This window comes from Pholcus phalangioides, unplaced genomic scaffold, assembly GCF_987345545.1.
Source record: "Pholcus phalangioides strain wild (caught in Gottingen) unplaced genomic scaffold, Ppha-v1.0 ptg000002l_1, whole genome shotgun sequence".
NCBI classification, from domain to species: domain Eukaryota; kingdom Metazoa; phylum Arthropoda; class Arachnida; order Araneae; family Pholcidae; genus Pholcus; species Pholcus phalangioides.
This window is the reverse complement of record NW_028301595.1, coordinates 6,610,702-6,634,948: the sequence shown is the minus strand read 5'-3', so window position 1 is coordinate 6,634,948 and position 24,247 is coordinate 6,610,702. Positions and strand designations below refer to the sequence as shown.

The 24,247-nt window shown below is 38.3% G+C and overlaps 1 protein-coding gene across 1 annotated transcript in view; it reads right to left on the bottom strand.

Annotated features, from left to right (window-relative positions):
* The window catches only part of LOC149089148 (uncharacterized), a 127,726-nt gene that overhangs the window by 37,605 nt on the left and 65,874 nt on the right, over positions 1–24,247 (bottom strand). Inside the window, exon 2 of the mRNA XM_089237571.1 lies at positions 13,740–14,041. Coding sequence (XP_089093697.1) covers positions 13,740–13,881 — 142 coding nt within the window. The 5' untranslated portion in view covers positions 13,882–14,041. The remainder of the gene's footprint in view (positions 1–13,739; positions 14,042–24,247) is intronic.

The following is a 24,247-nucleotide window of genomic DNA, read 5'->3' as shown; positions in this document are numbered from 1 at the left end:
ATAGCTACGTGAAAAAAAGACCTACTTTTGTAAATGTGTAACGAAATCGCCTCCATTCATCAGGCAACGTTACCTGACATTTTGAAGCTTACCAAGAACCTCTATGGAAATATCACCGAATATAATGTGACCCGAACATAATAGGTACCGCTGTGGTGTATTGTGATGTCCTTCATAATTATGATGATGATACAAATATCTATAGAGTCTACCTATTCGTAAAAAGTTCCAAGTCTCCATGAAATGGTATTGAGTATCAACACGCGGTTAACGATAAAGTTCCAAAGTTAAACATACAAAAATATGATTAATGAAAAATTCATATTCATCAAAGACATATTTTGATGTCATCACACCAAGTCAAAGCAATGCTCGGAAACGGTAACACTTTTTTAAATTCAGGGTGAGCAGCAACACTTGTGACTTTTAGCGTACCAAATTAACTTGATGGGACCGATCAAAAAGACTACTGTATACACTAAAACATTATAGGTACACATCGATATTAATTAGATTAAAAAAAAAAGATAATTGAAATCTCTTATTTTTTGATTGTCGCATTTGATCACCCAAATAAACCATTTATGCAAGGTTAATACTGCCTCGACCTAACTTAATGAAAAGACGCTACAGGTAGCAATGCAAATTTGCAAAGTGTAATAGGGGTGTTATACAGGTAAAATACAAAATAAAGTATGTATGATGCTGCACCCAAATATTTTCTAGTCACTGTCGAGAAAGTGGATTTTCTTGAAGACTTCATGTACCACACGAGATGGTGTGTACGCTCCAGAATTTTTTTTTCCAAACAGGCCAACGTGATCGACCAACGAGAGATAAGCAAGCACTCGACGTGTCGCAGAAATAGGGGGAAAAGGACTAGTGTACAGTTGCAGCAACAAAGGCGTCTAGACGTGCGCCGTATGACTGCTTTCGTACACCAACCAGCAAAAAAAAAAAAAAGGGGGGGGGGTCTATAATACAGACGAAGGAAGGCCACGTGCGTTGCGGTAGGCAATACCCACCTGAAGACGATAAGTACACCACGCGTCTCCGACAGCTGAAGCAAACTGATATCTCTCCTCTACCACCGTATGCTTCTGCTCCCCGTGCTTCTTTGAAAACTGTTCCTCTGTGATCGACCGACCGCCTGCCTGCCCAAATCCCAGGTAGCTAGTTCTGTTTTTTGCCCTCCGTTCTATGCCCACCCCTCTTTCCTTTCAGCTTGCCATCAATAATAGCTCCAAAATTACAGTTTCGAAGGGGAGGGATACAAGCTACACCTATTATACAATTGTATTCTGCTTTCTGACAGCCGACGTGCGGTACGCGCAGGATTGATCACTGCGCACTCTAAAGGAGGCGGGAAAAAATAGTATACCTTGGCCGACGTCTGTGGTCTTCTGTGATCATTTACTACTTCTATTTTTTTGCCTAATCTATCACGCGTGCGTACACATATATATATATATATATATACACCACCACCTCCTCCTACTTCAAGGGATCGTTGATTTAATGAGAAGTCAGGACTGGTTTCAGAAAAGTTGCCGAATATTCATTTAGAGAAAAAACAAAATTAGAGCAAACCAAAAGGTAGTATGTGGTTTGGTTTGTGGAGACTTTCTGATCAAACATTCCTTTTGATAGTATCTAACACACATGAACAATTTCTTCCCTTGGTATCTATTAAAGCAAAAGATATCAAAAACTTTTAAAAAGGTCTTGAAATCACGTAAAGACTGGTGGTTTGTCTTTAATGATTATACAGTCAGCCCTGCTCAATCGAGTAGCGCATAAACGGATACCCCGCTTCAACGGATAAAATCCTCTGGAACCAAAATTTCTCCCATAGAGACAATGTTAAAGTTCCCCGCTTAATATGATAATTTCAACTACTTTTCTCCGCTTAATCAAACCTATATATATATTTACCTGATAAAACATTTGAAATTAATGAAAAATTAACTGCCAAGACTTGGAAAAAACCCAGACTTGAAAGTAGGTACCAGTTTTTAAGTTGCCTCCAGTACATTAAAGTATTTTTTTTTATTCTGTTGAGCACAGAGGGCGCTAACTTTTTGCAATGAAAAGTTAAAATATTAGGTATATCGTAGTAATTCAATATAATTTTCATTTCCTTTTTTTTCAGTTTTCAGTTCAGTTGTTTTTTTAAATATTGAGCCCCCCCCCCCCCCCATGAGTTTTCAATATACAAACTATACTAATGGGGTTAAACAGCAATTAAATTGTTCCCCGCATAACCGAATACTCCGCTTAACCGGATATTTTGTGCTGGAACCGTTTATATAGGTTTAAGCGGGGTCGCCTGTGCTACAAACACAGGGACGTCGAAGTGTTTCGAACCTGTAGGGTAGCCTACTCGTTTTGAGTTCCATGAACGAAATTTTGATTTTAGCATCAATTCTAGGGGTGCTTAGACTAGTTCTATCAATTTCTATGGGTGCTCAAATACCGACTGCATCCCCGGCTGCGACGCCACTGTACAAACACAATGATTCGTATGATTAAAATCAAATCAAAATAGAAATTAAAAAACAGACACAAATTCCATGATACATGTACTTATAGAATATTCAGCACGTTGCGAGAAAGACTACGCACATGTTCTACCGTTATTGGGGCTATTGCACGATACTATGCAGAATTCCAGAAAAGGATTTCCAGGCATATTTCTGGCGGAAGAAAAGTAATCGAACAAATTCATATATACATTTATTACAAGTCGGTAAAGAAAGATGTGCTGGCAGTTTTGCAATCGGAATTTTTATTTCAAATTGAGAGAGCAAAATATTTTCCAGGTGTACAACCTGATTTTGAAATCTCGTGGCATTTTCTTTCGTGTACATATTTTTCTGATACAGAGGATCCCGCTTATAACGTTTTTAAAAAGCCACGAAAAAAAAAAATTGTAAAAAGGGAAAACGCTTTGAACGGTAAATCTCGGTAGTATTAGTGAATTGGGAAAAGGAAAATAAGTCGTTCTAAGATGGGAAATGTTTTGAGTGAAAATGTTATAAGCGGGATCCAATTTATACGCTTCAGAAATTGATAATAGCAGGTACCATCGAGATTAATATCGATCGAAATTCTGGCATTGCTATTATTCTAAACGTTCTGTAAATAAATTACGCAAAGATCACTCAATCAATTTGGATTTAATTTCAAGGAAATCAAATTCAAAAGGAAATTAATTAATACATGTGCGATAATTTCACGAATTGGGATTTTGAGTGACTTTTTTTATGGGCATCACTATGGGTTTTGACTACGAAGTGTGTGTGTGTGCTTTTTTTTTCCCGCCATAGGTTTTTTTTGGATATTTTCAACAATTTTTTCGTTACTTTACGAATATATAAATCTAGTCTTTTCTCCTCTCATTCAATTATCAATTTCATATACCCTCCTTCTCTCTTGTAGAATTGTTTCTAAGTAAACAACAGTCCTGAAAGTTCGCAATTCAAGAATAATCACCAGGCACAAAATGAATTCGCAAAATTATGAATCCACATACACATCGAATAAGACTAAAAAGAAAATGCAATCAACTGAATGAAAGCGTTGGATGCAAAAAATCCTGGAGATATAACAGACGGAAGCTTCACTACGTAAGAAAGGAATAACCTTTTGAAATCCAAAGCTCTTGTCACAAAAGCACCATAAATAAAATAAAAAAACAGTAAATGTAAACAAAATAAATCTAAGTGGTTTAACAGCAGTCAGTGGTCAGTCGACCAGTGGTTCTCAAAGTATGCACCGCGGCTCCATAAGGTACCAAAAGCCAGGGGCGTCGAGGTGAGCTGTTTTTATTCAATACCATGAGGCCGTTCTTTGTTAGATTATTGTGGAGAGCCGCGTACACTTGTCCACTAGGACAAGGGAACCGCGGAAGACAACAGTTTGAGAGACCACTGGTAAAACCCTTTCCGTCGTTCCATTGGAAACCGGCCATTCAGAATAGTTTCTTATTAGAGTTAAACTACATGCATGGAAAGAATTACGGTAATTGACCGTAAGGGGGGTAACATCTTGTTATATAAAATGCCTGGCAATGAGAGAAGGTCGATATATGTTAACAATAAATTTCCAAACGAATCTGTTCTACCGGCTCCTTCTTAGAGGAAAAAATTTCTCAATGGCCCTTTTTTGAGAACCATCGGCCCCAGGGGATCAATTGCCGACTTTGAGAAACACTGATGGAAACTTTTAAGGGCTCTAAGATAAAAACTAATAGGATACTTTTCTCTAATTTGAGAAGATTGAGCACAATAAAAAAAGACTAGAGTGTGAACGTCCAAGACGATATCTGGTACGTCAAAAAAGCAGGAAATGGTCCGGGACGGGAACATAAATTTTCAAAATGAATTTCTAAACATCGTTCAAGTTTCGCACTATCAAAAAGTACGATTTGAAATCCTTTGTGTCCGGAAGGCCAATAACCAGGAACACGCCATCCACATGCCAAATATTCGGAAAAAACAAGTTCGCGAAGAATCTTTCCGATTACCACCCCGGATTACTACTGTAAGGAAGAAGAGAATCTATCAGAACCAATCTCTCATATCGAATCCATGGTCAAATCACAATTATTTTAACCTTCCCGCTCTTCTTTCGCATCACCGAATTCGCAGCCATTGCTTTCTGAAATACTCCCCCCTATCTCCTCCACCTTCAACACAGTAACGCACCGTAAACTACGAACAAACAATGAGTGATCAATGTACGATGGAGAGAGAAAGAGAGGGTGGAAGGTCGAGAAGGAGAAGTCTTGTTGCGCTTTTCCACTGGTCTTAACACGCTTTTCTTTTTCTTTTACAGCAGCTACTGGTCCAGAGTTCGACGCACTGAGCTAGTCGATGATTCCAGACGGAAGGAGAGAAAAAAAAGAAACATTTCTTGGGCGAACAAGACAAGTAAATAAAAAAAAATAAGGAAGAAATAATAAAAATACAAAAAAAAAAAAAAAAAAATGGAAGCACCGCAAGTTGCCATATGGTTTGTCTGATGAACCAGTCTCCTACCATAACATTTTGCCCATGCACCATATCATCGCTGTCATGAGAGAGGTGGTGTACGACCGTGCATACACCATTCCCCCCCCCCCTCCAAGTTCTAAAAAAAACAGCTAGTCAATACACATAATACACCCTCTCGAAGTTTTCGAGCAACATATTCCAACAAACGTTCCAGCAGCTGTCGCTGCGAGCCCACCTGCGTTTAGAAGCCTCATTTCCTACCACCCTTCCGTACGCGTCATTGCTACCGTACGCAGTCACGTGGAGGACCGAATTTCGTGCCAAAGCATAAGGCGAATTTGAAAATTTTATGCACCACACCATCCATGACCCGTTCTCTCCGCTGCGTATAATCGGCTGTGGCTTAGCTTAGACAGGCGCTCGTGTTTCGATTTCTGTCTCTCTCTCTCTCTCTCTCTCTCTTTGACGAGTACGGCACAGCATGACTTTAAGCCAATTGCAAACCATCATCCAACAAAATTCGAGAGAGCTAGATAGCTTCCACTTTCAACCAATCCCTCACCGCATCCATATATACATAAAATAAAAAACAAGGCTCGGTTAGGGGGAGTGGGACCCGGTTGTTTTAAAGTAATGACCGTGATCAATGGTGGGAAAATAGAATGGGGAAAAGGGGATGAAAACATATGGCAAGAGCCAACACGATTGAGCAGCAAGTGATCCGTGAATCATGTTGCATATAGAGTAATCGTATTTGGAGCACTCAGCAAAATGAGAAGCCGTGTATTTTTTTTCGGTGACTTGTTCTGAACGCTAAGACTACCGAAATCGAAATGAAGGCAAAATAATAATAATATGCTAATATCTAAGGGTGCGTCGGGAGTAATCAAGTGAGAAAACGTTCTATCCACGAGTGGGTGATCAGTGGTGTGATGATTTGATTGGAACAACCTCACACTGACACATCATATATGATTATGATATATGATGAATGAGAGATATTTCGAGGAGAAATTAAGTTAAAGGTAGTAGCAGAGTTGTGTGCCCGACTGGCATGGTGGTAAGATGCTCGTCTACCATCGTGAAGGTTGTTGTCAGGGTCCCGGGTTCGAACCCAAGGGAGGATATCGATAAGATATTTTCCCTAACGAACTCGAGGCGACCACCGATAGACAGCGCCTTCACTTCCAACCCATCTCACTAATGGCAGTAAATTGCAATATAGCGATATGGCCAGAGTTGGTGTTTGGTGAAGTAGCAGAGTTGTACGGTAATTCTTATCACTGAACTGACCACAATCACCCCTTCCCCGTTATAGACGGGGGCCAGAAATTTATTTTTCAATATTTTCGCAAAATACGTAAAAGAAAATACTTCTTATATGCTATTTTTATCAATTTCTGTCAATTTAAATGCTTTTGAAAGTTGGCATCTCAAAATTTCAGTGGAAAAAATTCCTTGTGGTCCCTCCACAAAGTCGATCCTGCGTATTCCATTGCTCAGTTACATTCTGACTAGGACTAATCACTCTCCGTGACGATATGGCCACTAGACCCCAGTGTCAGGTGAACCATCCCAAGAACCCCCAAAAGGGCCGTAATTAGGATTTTTGCCGCCCCCCCCCCCAACTTTAAAATTCGGTAATTTTATAACGGTGCGCTTTTTTCGTACCTAAAATTGCCACCCCCCCCCTAAATTTTACTGTTCGGAGCAGTCCCTCCCCCCCCCCCCAGTTACGGACCTGACCCCCCCAGCATAGCTTAACATGCGCATCCACGGTCAAACACCCTGAATAAGCTAGTGCAAAGACTTATATACTAGTAATTTCAATCAACGGTGTACCGAAACATCTTTTCGAAGGCCTATCAGGCCTATATTTTGAAAATTCACGCACAATATAGCAGGCCAAACAACTTTCCTAGGGTTCACTCATTTTCATAAAAAAATTTCCGACTTTTCCCGGTTTTCCAGTCAAATTTTCAAAAAAAATTCCGGGTTTCTTTTTAAATAAAAAAAAATGCTATAAATTAATAAAAAAATATATTATAAAATTAATAATTTTAATCAATTACAATATCATAATGACATCAATCATAGTCATCGATTATTTTTTTTACACGCATTTATGCTTTTCAAATACGCCTGACGGAAAAGTTGAACATAAGTAATGAAAGATTTTTCCCTTTTCTGCAATTTAAATTGCCCTCAAGATTTAAGCCTTTACTGTTGTGACAATTAGTTAAAGATGTAGTTCGTTTCACTGCATCACAATTCTCTACAGTTGGCTTGCACTCGCGTAAGCGCTAGAACCGAGAAGTTTAGCAATCGGCGGAGGGGGGGGGGGTGCTCGAGTTGCGAGTTTTGCCGCAAAGATGACACCTCGCTTTATACGGCTCATTTTTGACTGCTTCGATTCAATCAGCCGACTGCAGATTCAGCTTTTTATCCGCCCACACAAGATAAAAAACAGTTTTCTTACAACATATTGTTTTTGAATAAAAATACCCACGTGCAAAATCAAAATATACACATACGTCATCCGCCGTTTATAACTGAAGTCAACTTACGAAATTATCGCAACTGAGCTTTGTACCAACACCTTCTGTTTGTACCCATTGCTTTCTAGGATGCGTAGTTACGATGTTTCTGACAACACTAGAGTTACAATTAGGTTGCAGCAATACGCTTTTCAAAGCGGACTTACGAAAACCTCATTCCTCCTCGGCAGTATCTATAGTTTTTTGCGAAACATTGCGATATTATACGGATTATCAGTATTAGCGATGATATCAGAATCTTCCCCCCCCCCCTTTTTTTTCCGAGGGAAATTTTTTCCATCAAATGACAATCGTGAGGATTTTCCAGGTCGTTGCCTGAAAGTTCCAAATTTTAGAACAAAAATGATTTTCCCCAATTTCTTTCCAACTTTTTTTTAGTGAAATTTTTTTTTTTCCTGACTCTTTTCTCGGTTTTCCATGACCCGTACGAACCATGCTTCCGAACTCGGAGACATAGAATATTGAAGGACCAGACACACCCTGCTTCATATCTCACACAGAGAACTCCGAAGAAAGATCGCAGCACTTCTTAAACACATAGAGAAGGCATTCTTCAGAAACAAACTTCACTTTAGGTACAGAACACATACACGGGTACACGCCGACCTGCCTCAATTCGTTAGAAGTTCATTAGAGGAATATTTACGAGGTGCATGTGAGGATTAATAGTGTTATCAATCCTCACATGCCCCTCGTAAATATTGGTTTACCTAAGCACCGTGAGATCGAGTACGGATTCCGTGAAATAATCAAAATTATCAAGGGTGTCGCGAACGTAACAATTTTGAAGATTTCTGTTATATACAGTAAAACCTCGATAAGTCGTCACCTCAAGTTATCGAAAAATTATGACGGTTTAAGCGGAGTGCCGTCAGTTTTAATGTGCAATGTTGTGAAAATCGTATAAATTTAAAGTAATATGACATTAAAGTATGAATCAAAATAACAATATTAATAAAATTTATAGATTGCGAAAGAACTAACAATAGCAATTTTTTCATTTTTTATCTCTTATTACTTAAATTATTGTGGTAAAATGTACTGTACACTTTGATTTATACTAGTAATTTTTAATTTAGACTAACACAGCAACTGTTTGAATAAGTAACTTTTCTTCATAACAGAACTATCTATTGCACATTAATTTTACATAGACATCAAATTAAAAAAATTTTAGTATTTTAATTCTTCATCAGTAGTTCATGATACAACTACAAAGTAATCTCGAACACTTTTGACTTGGTGGAGGGGCCCTGGGCAGCGACAAGTAAACAGAAGACCTCAACTTGGGAAACAATGCCTAATTTTTTTCAACAGATACTTTGTTTAAATTTCTAGCCCTAAATTAGTAGAGCCCATGCTTTCTATGATTATTTATTATCCGTGCCCGTTGCACTTCGACTTTAACTTGATTAATTTGATTCTCCGATTTACGTAATTTTTGATTTCCTTGCACTATATGTAATCTTTGACGTATCAATAAATTTTGGTTTTGCCGGAGATGCCCTGGTACCCCCCCCCCCAGGGGGGGGGGGGGTGAAGTACTTACGTTGCTTCTTGCGACATAGCCTGGGTGTCTTGCAGTTTCTCCAGTAGAGCCGATGCAGAAATGAGATCTAGTTTGAACAGTCCTCAACGTTCCAAAAACCTTAGTCGGCAAATGAACTTCCCCAGCGTAACTTTCGTCACTTAAACTGTTCCGTTTGGGTATATAGGATTTTATGGTGACTTTTAAGCATATGGAAATGTTGTTAATAAGCTCTTTTTTTTTAATGGGAGCCATAAAAATAGTTTGTTCCTCTTTCTCAAACTTTTCATAGTGACGAGTTAACCGAAATTAGCGACAAGTAAACGAGGGTTTAATAACATTGTTGTCTATAAGAGCTGGAAGGGCCTGAAGAAAAATGACGACTTAACCGGAGTGAAGACTTATTAGGGTGACGACTCAACGAGGTTTTACTGTACATTATTCGAAGGATTTTCTTTTTTTTTTCAAGCTCGAGATCCCGATCGTAAGGATCACGAAACGTGGTTCCCTTGAAATAAATTATCTCGTAAAAAAAGCAGAAAAATTAGATTATTCATGATAGAAACGTGAACCCAGATTTCACACCATTTTATCAACTAAAAAATCGACAAAACATCATTGAATTAAGATTTCGATTGGTTTCCGAGACGATTGATAAACTAATTTGAATTAAATGATTGGTTTCATTGGGCTGCGAATGCAGAAATTATCTTACGAACTGGTTACTTCGGTTAACGAGATCAATTCATTAAGCGAACGAACTCGTTATCTGAATCACTCGTATATCGAATCAAACTTTCCCATAGGAAATAATGGAAACTCGGATGATTCGTTCCACAATTATTCATTTACATAAAAAGGACTAAAAAGGAACAAAAACGGCATTCAGTCCATAACACATTAATAACATAATGAATATTATTACAATTAAATAAATGTAATAACTTCATAAATGAACATGCTGCACGATAATGTATACTTACTCTAAACGAGTCAATAGAGGAGGAATATCGTTTAGAACGATTTTTACGGACTCTGTTCGCATACTTATTCTTTTCAAGTGTCGTTGAAAATGAACCTATCCAATGACACTTGCGTTTGAATCCTTTTTAGGATTTCTCGGAAATGGGAAATTGCATTGCCGTTGTACAGATTTATTGCTCGCTTTGCTACAGCTGTATTTCATTGATGCTTTTATACAAAATTTGCGCAGAGATTCCCACATTCTATACAACTTCCTAATCCCATTTGAAAAGTGAGGAATTTCTCCTCACTTCTCTCTTCCTCAGATGAGATACCCTTCATAAACTTTTGCTGTTGCCTGCAAAAATCCATCTACGGTCAACTCCAGCTATGTTCTACTACTTCTTGAATGTCATCCTCATGGACCTCCAGTCCTATGGTCTTCATCAAGGACACAATCTCTTCGTCAAATGTTGGCTCCTGTTAATGAGCTAGAACCCCCCCCCCCCTAATGTCATGTTCAATAAAGCTCATAGTCCAGATTTCTCTAAGCAGAATTAAAAAATAAGAAAAACCTTCAAGTGCACACACGCGTGGTTGCAATGCTGCATCTACTTTTGTATCTTAAACAATCACGCTCGCACGTGTGTGTTAATTGTTTGAGTGCGGCACGCTGACCGGCGACTGTAGGAAAAATATTACTCACAACTTCATAGTACGTGTGGACGAAAGCGAAAAAGCATCGGCTCAGTTGTGATAACGTGAAAATAAATAAATAAAGCGCAATTTTTGCTCATTATGTGAATTGCTCGTTAACCGAAGTTCCACTGCACAATATATTTTCCCAACCCATCATTTATAGGTGCTCGTATAATTCACAAGACGAGCAAACAAATGCATAAGACAAACCAGTAATATATAGAAATAGACTCACGAAGCATAAGCAGGGCTAGTACAGAACAAGAGTAAAGCATCATACGAAACTGCTGTTCCCAATCTGACAGTAACTAAAAGGAAGGAATGATGTCTCATTCATACGTAATGAAATCATAAACGACCACCGACCACATATTATAACCAAGTCAAAGCGGATGTGGATGCATCAACTTCCGTCTTTAGTATTCAGCTTTGTAGGTGTCCTACGTTTCCGTTCATTCAACTGGAATTTCGACTTTTAATAATTTTTATAATTTTATGTCGTAAGACAAGGGAAAAAACTCAGAATCGTCTATCAATTTTATCGCATTTACTGTCTGCAGATTTATTTCAGGCATCAAGTTTTTTTATTTTTTATCGCTATCTGCTCATGTTTAAGGGGAAAAATTAAATTTCCCCCCAAAAGGACTAAAGAATGTTCCTTGGACGCATTTTACTGGTGAACCGTTGATCCTAGTGGCATGCTTCCAATTAGAAGTAGTAGCTGCATAACGAGTAGACCTGAGATACGTCATTCGTATTGCAAGGGATTTTGTGGTTACTGAAATAAAAAAGACAGTTACCATGTCTTTCCTGAGGCCACCGAAAAAAAATTCCATGTTCTTAAGTACAATATTCACTGAGATATTTGAACTCAAAAATGTGAGAAAAGTAGGAAAACATCTTTCTTCCGATTTTTTAATCCAATTATCCCAGCGAATATTGCACTTGAAAACGTAATCTTTTTTTGCTCTCATGAAAGAGAGGGCAACAACTTTATAATTGGGTTTTTTAGGCCGGCCAGGGTGTCCGCATAAAAAGTTATTTTTAATTTTAATAACAATACAACCCATTTCAATATGAATGACGTATCTGAGGTCTAACGCTATTTAGATATTTTTTTCTAATGCCGGTACTTAAGTATTATTCAGAACCTGGGTCAAGCACAGAGACTTCTCATCAAAATAGCATTATCACCTATCTATGATTAACGGTTCGCCTATAAAATGCGGTCAAGGGACTTTCCTCACTACTCTGTGTGCAAGTTATACGAGATGGATGAGCATAAAGCTGATTGCAGTGCCGCAACTAGCGGGTAACCAGTGTCCGCCAATACGCATCGAGATGCGTATTTCACCCCCCGAAATTTTCTTCGGGGGTGAAAATACTCAAAATTTGAGTTAAATTTTTTTTTCTAAAATATTTGTACAAGGCAATAAATAAAGTAAATAGTATACCAAGGGTTCAGAGGTTAGCCGTGTAGAAGTTCCAACTTGATTATACAGGCTTATTTGTAGCTTAGCTCTGATCCTTGTATAATGCTCGTTTTACCTACCTTTATTTTTCTTCATTTTGCCTCTTTTAACAGCATCATGTAAAAGTGGTTTTTGGGACGTTAAATCGTATAAAATCAAAAAAAAAGAGCTTAAATTGGTGATGACCATCTGGGCACCCTAATAAAGTTATCATGCGAAAAGGTCCTATTTTCACTGCCACTTATGAAAGCGTTCACCGTGATATGGATTTTGAACCGGCTGGATGTGGAAACAAAAGAAGAATTGTTGAAAAAATGCAATGAGTACATAAATACTGTATGTACGTATGATTAAGTTGGTTCTTCTCATTTTTTTATATATTTGTATCAAATCAATATTTAATACAGGGTGTTCTGTTAATGAACCGACAAACTCAGAGGGTTGTTAGTAGCCATCAAGAGGAACAGAAATTGTGATGGAACATGGTGTCCCAAACCAGGTTGAGAGAGTGAAAATCGCGAAAAACGCATGCAGGCTCTGAGTTCAGAGGAGACGAAAGGTGGATGTCAGTTGATCGCTGAATGCGTTCGTGAGTTCGTTCACTATATCTGACGTGAGCAGCGTCGCGAAACGCATGCACTGGGGTAGGATCACGCGCTGCGGACGACGTCGGACGATTGTCGTCGCTGCGGCAGACATCAAAAGCATGCCTGGTATCTTCGAACGCGTGTGCGAGAATCGTTTTTAAGTCGTTGTAGACTGTGCAATGGCGTCAGCGGCCGCCACTTCTAACGACTCTTGTAATAATTAATGAAATAAATCTTTTTGTAGTTATTGCACTTTAGTCGTTCCAGCGTGACGTCGTAAACTGCATGCGTTTTTCGCGATTTTCACCCTCTCAACGTCGTTTGCGACACCATGTTCCATAGCAATTTTTGCTCCTCTGGATGTCTACTAACAACCCTCTGAGTTTGTCGGTCCATTAACCGATCACCCTGTAAAAGTGTTTCGATTAAATATTTTTGAAAGTTTTGACGCATGTTTCCACTTATGTATCATGAATATATAGGCTACTAATGTCTTGGTATTTCACGGTGTTTCAATTCCAATTTAAAATTATTTTTTGTAGTTAAAAAAATACCCCCCAAAATTTGAGAGCGGAGTGAAATAACTCTTAATAAAAAAAAAATTCGGATAACACTGCGGGTAGCTCCATCCATTTCCCACGAAACTAAGAAGCAACCCAGACATCAAGTCCGGTTTCAGTCAGGGAAGAACTTCGCAGGTTAAACTCCGGCTACACTGGAATAAAAATATATTGACTATGCATTTTAATTCGACTTTAGATACATATCAGAGCCCCATCTTAGAGTTCTATCAATTTATTGATAGACTCATGAAGCATCATAAACCTCCTTCAGTCAAAAACAATAAAAAAGAAAATCAGAAATTATTTTTTTATAATAGTTCAAAGTCACTAACGATATTAAATACCACATAGTACTATTTCAATAACACTTACGGTAACTCGTGAAACGGGGCTTCCATGGACCTCGCTGGTTTGGCGACGTTCTGGCGACAGCATAGGCGGTGGCAGCAGCAGCAACGTCAGTGTTTATCTCGTATCTCCGATCTCTTCTTACTCCTGGGGCGACACACACCATAAGATGGTGATGAGGAGAAAAAATCGCAGCCAAGCCAAACAAAAAATAGGTTGGAGAAAAAGAAATTAATATAGAAGGCCTGAATGTGTAGTGACGCAAGATCAAATCCCGATGACGCAACCGTGAGACATCCACGTCACAGGCTCGAGAATGAGGTTATCTGAGGAAGAGAAAAATGATTCAGAACATTAAAAAAAAAACAAAAGAAAAACATTTTCACACACGCACTTGAGAAGATTAAGTAAGCATCACTCGCGCGAACATGTTACATCCTGTCCTGCAAGCCTCGGATAAATGCACGAGGTAGAAGCAATGACTAAGCGAAACAATACGAAGCCTCTCCTCCTCTTTCATGCTAAAAAAGCACAAATACATAACTGAAAAACGTAAGTAGTAAGCAAGCGCGTAGTACGCAGATCCGAAAGAATGCCCGCCAAAACGAATCAGAGCTGTGCATGTGTCTGTTCCCTGTCCACGATCACACACTCTCTCTCTCTCTCTCATCTTTATTCCACTCGAATATCAACGCGGAATTCTTTTCCTAACTAAAATAAACATTTCTTCTTTTCCCATGACTATCACACGTGTAATGTCATTAAAATCGTGTCATGTACCGCCCGTTCAGAACTGCCCCTGGTCAAGTCGAGTACCTTCCTGATCTTCCTATGTAAAACGTTTCGTGAGGGGGGGAGCACTTTCTTGGACTAGAGAAGCACCCCTTTAAGAAGCCCTTTAAGAAGCAATTAGAAATCACTAAACTCCCATTCAAAAATATCTCTTTTAAATGAAGTAGGCTTTCTTCCGATTTTCAGCAGATGCAAGCTAAGGGGATAGAGGGGAAAAGTTTTCCACTGAGAAATCAACTTTTTATAATATCTGGCCTTGTCAATGCTAAAATAAGAGGCTTTTCTGGAGGCGAGATATCTCGTCATTGCCACTTAAACGTTAAGCAGTTTAAAAAGTTAAGGAGTGTCACGACCCTTAAAGTCAAATTTTCAAAATGAATTCAAAAAAAATATTTCATTCAATTATAAAACAATATACAGAGCCCCTACAGTGACTTCTAAATGTTCCGCGGATACTTTAACTGATCTGGGAATGTATCCGGGCTGCTCAAGTGCTCTAAAAATGTGTAGAGGGCCGCTTAAGTGGTCCAAAAATGTGTTGAGGGCCGCTTAAGTGCTCTAAAACTGTGTGCCACATATGACTCAAGAGATCTCTAAATGTGCCACCAAAATTAGGTATCATGTTTCGGGCCACATCAGATATCCCCGAAGGCCACATTTGGTCCTCGGGTAAAGAATGTTTTTAAAAAGAAATTTTTAGTTCTTAACCTTCAAATAGCATTGAAACTAACAGAAATTAATTATAACAACATATAAAGGCATTTTCTTCCGAAACTAATTTTTTTTTTGCAGAAAAAACAAATTTTTGTTTGTCTGGAGGGGGGGGGAACCACGAGCCCTTCCCCATGCCCCTCCCTCGCGTACATCTCTGATCCCAATATGAGTTAGGAGGTAGGGAGCAGAGCTGACGAAATTCTGCTGACAAGAGACGGGGGCCAAAAATTTCTAAAAATCTGCTGATATAATACTTGAACGGCCTCTAAGTTAAAATAAACAAATACTATTCCATAAATAAACGCTATATAACAAGACTTCGATCTGAACAGAGGGAGTCTGACGAAAGTTATCGGTGAGGATAAAGGCCGAAAGAAATTACTGATGTGAATTACGTTGTGAATTCGTGGAAATTCTGCGACGTAAAAATTATGACATGAAATTCCTACGTTACAGAATTCACAACGAGGTCTCTGACATGACGTGAAATCACGTCAAGTCAGTGTAATGTATTTCGGCCTTAACTATCACGAGTATCTGGCACTGGTGGGTGAAAACCATCTCTGCTACACACGTGACTCATGAAATAGAAAAAAAGTATTTAAAAATATTTTTTGGTAATTTCAAAAGCAAAAATACACGTATTGTGTTATCAAAATACGTTTGCATATAAAAACCAACAAAAACTGCAGTAAGCAGGAAAAACTATTGAGACTCGACGAACCACAACAATCATAAGCATTAATCTCATTGAAAGTCATCAATAGTAGATAGCTGGCGATGGACATCGAAAAGACAGGCTAAATTTATTTTTTTTATTCAGAGGTCTTTTCCCCCTCCCTTCTATGAAAACATCAAGATGTAGCCGGACGGTAAAGACGCTGAGGGGTCAGCAGCTGTATTCTTGCCACGTCGGTCCAGAGGTATGCGATAAAAACAAGAAATGACAATCGAGAAACAGCAATTTATATATTACACGTATAATATGTAGCAGCACGCACAAACACACCCTATGTTCTAGAGTTGAATAACAACGCCCAATAAGTCACAGTTGGTTGATTATTTGAAATACACAGTGTATACACAGAGAAGCAGGAGAGAATGAGGCGGAATAAGGTGCGAGTGTGTGTGGTGCTATATCGGCAATCCAAAAGAAAAAAACCTAGTGGAGACTCGCGGAAGCTCGCTTTGCATTAGAAACACCATCTTAAACACATAGAAAGATCTTTCCTCAAGAAAGGAAAAAGTGTGGCCATAGAGAAATAAGCAAGAACGATTTATTGCATCCATTGACGGTACGATATGAACACACAGCGTGTCTCAAAAGTGACTTTAAAAAGGGATGAAAACTGATAAAAACCAGTTTACGCAGCTAAAGTGCTTTATTCTTAAACAGTAGTTCCAAAGCTTTTTTTAAATGCGATCTAGAGCCCCTAGAACAGGGGTCTTTAACCGTTCAGACACCGCGGGGTAAATTGAAACTTCCACGAAGCTCGCGGGCCACCAACACCTGAGGTATTTAGAATTATAAGATGTAATCCATATTCAGTGTATTATCTTAACAAATGGTTAACAGGGGTAAAAAATAATTGAAGAGTTCATTTATTCTAAAGTTATACCTGTTATTAATTCTGAAAATCATTTCTTTCTTATGAAAAAATTTCTGATCATTTTTTTTAATTATTCTGAAATTGCTTGAAAAAATTAACTTATAATTATTTATTCCAGTAATTCTGTAGTTCTGAAAATACTGTATTACTTTCTTTAATTTTCAAATTATTTCTTTCACTAATTCTGAAAGTATGTTTAAAAAATTATTTCTTTCAATAATTCTGGAAGTATTCCCCCATTCATCAGAAAGTTCATCAACTACGAAATAGTTTTGCGAAATTCAATTACGACGTAATTTTAGGACATTCAGTTTCAAGCTATTTTTCAGAAAGCAAGTATTTAGAAGTATTTATTCAGAAAGCAAGCAAAATAGCAAGTATTTTTCAGAATTTCTGTAGGTGTATATGCCGTTTTAGATGCCCAATTCTTCCCCCCCCCCAAAATACTGTTTGGGCTCCGTACACCGTCTCACTGCCCACGGGTGTAACAAAAAAAAAAAAATTCATCGTGTCTTCAATGTTTTTAGCCATTTTCGTATACGTTGAAGACCCCTTCCCTAAACAAAATCGTATAGGTCTAGAAATTTTAGCAAGACGCACCCCCCCCCCTTTCGAATAGAATTTCATCGGCGCACCCCCTCCCCAGGCCGTTTTGAACTTCATTCAAAAAAAAACCTTGATTTGTTTCTTATTGTTCGTATGCATATAAATTCATTTAGAATATACTGCGATGATTCGGCTAACGAATAGATGTTTTCTGCCTCGGCTAATGAATGTTCTTGTTGATATTGATACATGTGCTAACATAAAACAGCCGCGTCGTGAGCTAAATTTTCGTGCCAATCAAAATGAATCCAATGAGTAACTTACTTCCTTTCAAACCGAGCACAACTCCTCTCCTATCGCCACGGGAAATTCACTACCGGTAAAGTGAGATTGTCAGAGTGGCTTATTGAGATGAAATTCGTTTCTTTTAAAGAAAAATTCGTTTATTATTATTACTACTACTCTCAAATGATACTTAAAAGTTTATCCTGGTATATTTTTTTAATATTAAACTCTTTAAAATGAATAAAAAATGAATTTTGTGGAATAAAATTCCGAATAAGAGGAAGTTATAGTTCAGTACTTGCAGTATGTTTCTAAAACAATTATGTTGCAACAATTTCTTTAAAAAAATTTTCTGAAACAATTTTTTTTATTAATTTTGAGTTGATTTAATAAAACATTTCTGAACCTTTTGATTGAAAGATGTAACAAATGTTGATGTGACCATATTTTATCGAGAAAAATGAGAGACATCGTTAATTCTTGCCAAGTGTTGACTGATAGCTAATTATTGCTGAAATGAGATATTGCCAGATAATGAGCATTAACAAGTGAGTTGTGCCAGAATTGTGTATGTACCTAGCAGTCTGAGTGTGTATCTGGTCCAATGTGTCTAATTGTTCAGTGCAGTGGCTATTCTGGTCGCCCATTCGCGCCGCGAAGTTGGGAACCAGAGAAAGCCAACTTCAGCCGACCACCACTGCTACTGTGCCATCGGTGGGGTTCGAACCCGGGTCCTAGCGATGCGAGTCCTCCACTATAACCACTCGACCATCACAGAGGCTTTCTGTGAGAACTAGATGATCAAAACCAGAATACTGAAGACAGATTTTATGTATTATATATATACACTCCAATATTATCCTGGCAATGAATCCATTGAATAACTGTCTCACTCGAGCCAGATTAATTTATTTTCACTTCTCGGAATCTTTCCCAGATATATACTTTCCTTTTTCTTTCAGAAAGATTGAGTTATTTCATGTAAGATACATAATTAAGCTAAGATAAAATGCTTTAAGGAAAAAAAACATTAGGCCGAGATTGCACAATAAAAGTTTGATAAAAGATCTTCTACAGAAGTTGAAAAACAACCAGAAAGCCTATTGATTACATTCACTCGAATCTAACCAATAGGGTTGTTGGTTTTTTTTTGTTTTTTTTTTCAACTTTTGTAAAAGATGTTCAGTTTTCCATCTTCCTGTAAATTCTCTTCCATACAAAAGTTCTTAACAGCTGGCTGATGCGAAGATATATTTTGGAAAGAGAATTCAACTGCCCCTGCGGGGAAGTGAACCCACGTCCTTTCACTTTCCGGGTTAACGATCTATAGACTAATGAGGCAACGAATATCTCAATCTTTCAGCTGGTGTTGTCAGCAATTGTAAGGTCTGGCCTGAGTTAGGTCCGACCGTTCATGTACGGTCGCGTTCAGTGCACATGAGCTCCAAGACTGAGATATTTGTTGCATCTGTAGTCACCCGGAAAGTGAAAGGACGTGGGTTCGATTCCCCGCAGGGGCAGTTGAAAATTTTCTCTTTCCAAAATATATCTTCGCATCAGCCAGGTGTTGAAAACCTTCTTATGGATAGCGGAGAGTGACATCATCCTCGAATTCTCTTTCATCCAATTGAAAAGTTATTAATCTCAACCTCGGTCAGAGTTCCCATCTTTTTAAGTGTTTTATTGAAATTTCTTTGAAATTTTTTGAGTTCTTAACACGAATTAAACGATTTTCATAGAAACCTACGGAAAATCGCATTTCGGCTAACGAATTAATTAATTCTGGAACGAAATATCTTCGTTTGCCGTGATATCACTGATTATCGTACATGTAAAATTTTAATATATTGTTCCAGATAATTTTTGTCAAGTCCTTGAAATGAGCAGAGGATGAAAAAAACTGCAGGACATCACAGATTTATTCACAGAACAACTATTAACACGTATTTGCAAGCAGAGATCTTGGCGGAACGTTACCTGCACATAGAATGCAACCGACAAGTAACGCCTGGTCTTCTGACTAAAATCTTACAACTCCTTCGAGGCAGAAAAGCGGAGCCACTTATAAAGGCGAAACAGACCTTCTAGAATGATCTCGACGATTCGAGTGCCATATTTATGGCAAAACATTTCTTGTTTGGCATCATGTCAGAGCTGTCACCAAACCAAGTTTGTCGTTAATTTGCCTATATTTACAGAGATATGCGCTATCGATTATTTACAGGTGAAAGATAACAATAAATAATTACTATTTGCATAATTTTCGTAACAATACTACATGATATAGCCCAGGCGTTCTCAGACTTTATTCAAAACCGCAAAGTCCTTTCCCCCCTTTCTTTCAATCCGAACACAACTTGGGTCTATCACCATCTATGGGCGATTTACTACCAAGTGAGTTGTGCGGGAAGTGTAACTGTGTGTACTTAACAGTCTGAGTGCGTATGTAGTGTTGTGTTCGATTTTTCAGTGCTGCTATCTATAATTCAGAAGTGAAGTGAGTGATGTGTCATGATTGAATTGCATTTGTACTGTTTGTAGGTATGTTGCTCTCTGTGGCGAGACTTTTTAAAGGGTCCTTTCACCAATCAACGCTTATCCACGGCTCCCCAGAGCTGTTTAACAAAGAAGCTCCTCAAAAACCTGTCAGGGCCGCCGGACAAAGGTTGGTGGCGCCAAATTTGAGAACCCTGATATAGCCTATATATGTTAAATAGCTCAGTTGAGGGATTATTTTAGTTTTATATATTTTAATTTACCGTGACGAAAGATGAAATTAAATTTCTTATCAATTGAGAATTCTATTTTAACCCCCAGTTCATTAAGGTACGCACTCCAGAAAGTCACGACTCGCAGTTTGGGAAGCACTGTTCTATCTGAAGTATCACAAACACACACACACAGACTCGGGGATGTTCAATGAGCAGTCTCCATGCATGGGTTATACAAATACAAATACAACGCCACAACAGGCAAATTGCCCAACGAGGTGGCTGACTTAAGAACATCATGGATCCCCGAGCCCTACCTACTACTGCTACACCCCCCCCCCCCGCGGAACCCCCAACGAATCGGTACATGCGGGAATGTGCGTGTACGTGTAGTGAAACCTGACGTGAAGTTTTTGTTTCTCTGTAATGCTTGTTATGTGTAGAGCTGCCATCTGCCACTAGTTTTTCTAACTATGAGTGAAGTGTTATGATTGAATGATTTATCGTTGTAGGACTGTTGCTCTCTGTGGCGAGACTTTTTAACGGGGAGATCGGCTCGCATAATTCATCACTGGCCCCAAGGGGGCTCGAACCCCGGTCTCTCGCTAGCCGGACGAGTGCTCTACCATCTAAGCTATGGAAGCAGATAGAAAATGACCCCTCTTGTGTACGGGAACACAAACTTCCTACTTGAACATTAAAATACCCCGTTTATTTTAGTGACATCATTTTCAATTATCTTTCACCTTGAACCAAAATTTTTGTTACTTTTCCTAACTTAAAAAAGGTCTCTCACCTCCCGAAAGGGATGAAACGACTCACGTAGAAATATGTGAAGTTATTTCCTGGTGAAAAATGTGTAATTATTTGGAGGTGGGTGGGTTTGAACCCATGTAACCTGAACTCTTCCCATCTCTAACCCCGTATCTTACCAACCCACCACTACAGCAGTCGGCGGCAAGAACCCTTTCGGCTAATGTCTACTTTCTTGGATGTATGTCTTGAGGAGGTACACCATATTGTGCATTTATTTCGGGTTATGCCCCGCCTAAAAGCAACATATCATCGGCGTTCAGGCAGAAGCTAGTCTAGTTTTGAGATATAGGCAATTTTCAAGTCACTATGAAAAATAGTCGAAATTATTTTACAGATTTCTAACTTCTACAGTACCGTATTTTCCTGCGTATAATCCGCGGATTATTTGTTAAAAAAAGTGGTTAAACATTGAAAAATGCGGATTATCTAACGCTGCGGGCAATCTGCAGAAAATGGTGTTATCAGACTGTTGACTATTCTGACGAGTCTGAATTTGAAGGTTTTTGATGGAACTGTAAATTATGTTTTGTGTGTAAATAATGTTATTGTTTCGTAAATAAATTTCCTTAATTAGTGTACCAATGTGGACTGATTATTGAAACACAAAGCAAGTTTTTATTCTTTATTTTTAAATCCTGTAGATAATACGCCACCGCGGATTATACGTGATTTTTTTCTTTATTCAAATTTCGCATGCGGATTATGCGCCACCGCGGACTATACGCAGGAAAATACGGTAGGTTTACTGATGTTTAGGTAGCTGGTTTATATATATATATGTGATGAAATAATTAATTGAATGTTCTAATCGACTGCAGTAGTCCGTCAAATTTTTTTGTGGATTTAATGATTTTTCTTTACCAAAATGCAAACCGATTCTATGAATTATTTTGAATCAATAACAACACTATTCAACACTAATTTTATTGTCGGAGATATTTTAGCGATTTTAAGGTAACTTTGGGGCTGAATCCGAATCTGACACTGGTTTTGTCAGATTGACTCTAGTTCTTGAGATAGCGAAAATTAAATTTCAATAGTAATGCATAAGAAGCATACGAATCACACTGATCAATAATAAACTTAAGATCGATACGTATAGACCACTGATGGCTGATGATAATATTAATGTAGTGAATGAAATAGGATAATAAATAAAAAATTAAAGCTGAAATTCCTAACACAAAAATTTCAATGAATTTGAGCCTAATAAATAAAGCTGCTATATTTTCGTTTCGATTCTGATCTCGACATGTGTCCGAGAAACATCTGTCACCTTCAGTATTTCCTCGGTATGGGGCCAAAAAATTATACAGGCGTGTTCCAATTTCTAAACTACCACGCTTACCATTTACTTCATGGCATATTTAACAACTAAGGCCTTCATAACACACACTGTACAATAACCAAAAAAATGATGTATTGAAGAGAATATAAAAATTCTCCCATGGTCTCTCTCATTCAAATTCTCTTAAAACGCACCATCAGCGCATTAAAGAAATTAATTTATACAGAATTTATTTCGAGAATCGAAAATTCCTATGGGTAGTTACTGAATTGCATAAAAAACACGAAGACTGACTGGGAATACGAAACACGATCTCTGGCTAATGCTGATTAAATTCAAAAAAAAAAAAAAGCACAAGGGAAAGACGAAGTGGGGTATAAGAATCACCACAGGAAAACATGGCTTCCTTTCATGATACAAACGTTTCCGGTAAAGCTACGGATTCTGCATACATGTGCAATTGCGCCTGCAGATATGAAGGGTTATAAGGGAGGATTAGGTGGCGGATCAAATTAAAAGGATGCACCGACGTTCTTTTTATAGTTCCACCGCTGTCAAGGACAGCCACCTGTCGGAACGAACGCACAGACGTATAATGCGACACGCGTGTTCCTTCGGATAATCTTTACCGACCAACTTTCAAACTCTTGTCGTAACACGCTTCAACAAATATGATCGATGCCGTACCCACAGTACCACATAGTCTTTCCGACACTTTCATGAAGTACACGCTTAAACTCCCGGAATATAGCTAACGCTGTTGGCCAATCCATTATAGCAAGAGTTCGTCACAGGGAAGAATCTCTGACTAGTTCACTAAAAGGTAAAAATTGTCGAATAAAATAGTCTTCGTACAGCCGTTAGTAGAGTGAGGTTTCTGGAAATTCAAGCAATAAAGAAGTGAGAAATAATTAGAGATTTGATCATACGATTCATTCAGAGACGTGCATTACCCCCCCCCCCCCCTCCCTTTTTCACACACCACTTTGATCGATGGCTTTCGGCTTTATAGGCTACCGTTTTACGCGCTCACGTTTATCCTCTTTCAATCGGTTATTACTTTCTTGAACTTTTTACTTGGTAGTTTTAAATTACAACAACAATCCACCCATGACCCACGGTGTGTCCCCATAAGGAACAAAAGCTGGTTATTAATTTAAATTACAGCACAATTTCCAACCAGACAAAGATGGTACCATTAATCCACGAATCAAGACACAATGTCAGACATTTACGATGGGCATCACCGTAGATTTGCTCCCAACAAGATAAATCTAACCAAAAACGACACTCGTTATAACGACCCCCCCCCCCCCTTCTACAAAAAAAACCTACTTTATATAGAAATTTAAAAGAAGTTACCTTCTTAACCCTTTCAGCGGCATAGTTGAAATCGCTAAACCCCATGTGGAATACCGTATTCTTTTATGAAGTCGGCTTCCGAGTTTCAACAGGTGAAAAGTTAAGGGGTCTAGGAATATTCCATTGATAAATCAACTTTACAAAATGTTTGATCTTACCAATACTAAAATAAGAGGCTTTTAATACGACGCGAGATATCTCGTGAATGTCACTTACATGGTTAAGAGACTTCCATATTTGGACCGAATAAAATATAATGTTACTCTAATGCATTGCAGGTTGAAAAATACTAGCAAAATTGTAATAGCCTACCACATATAATATGTTTAAAAAGAAATACGATATTCATATTGGAATGAGGACAACCATGATTTCTTGTGGGCAATGTAGTTGTATTTTTCTTATGAT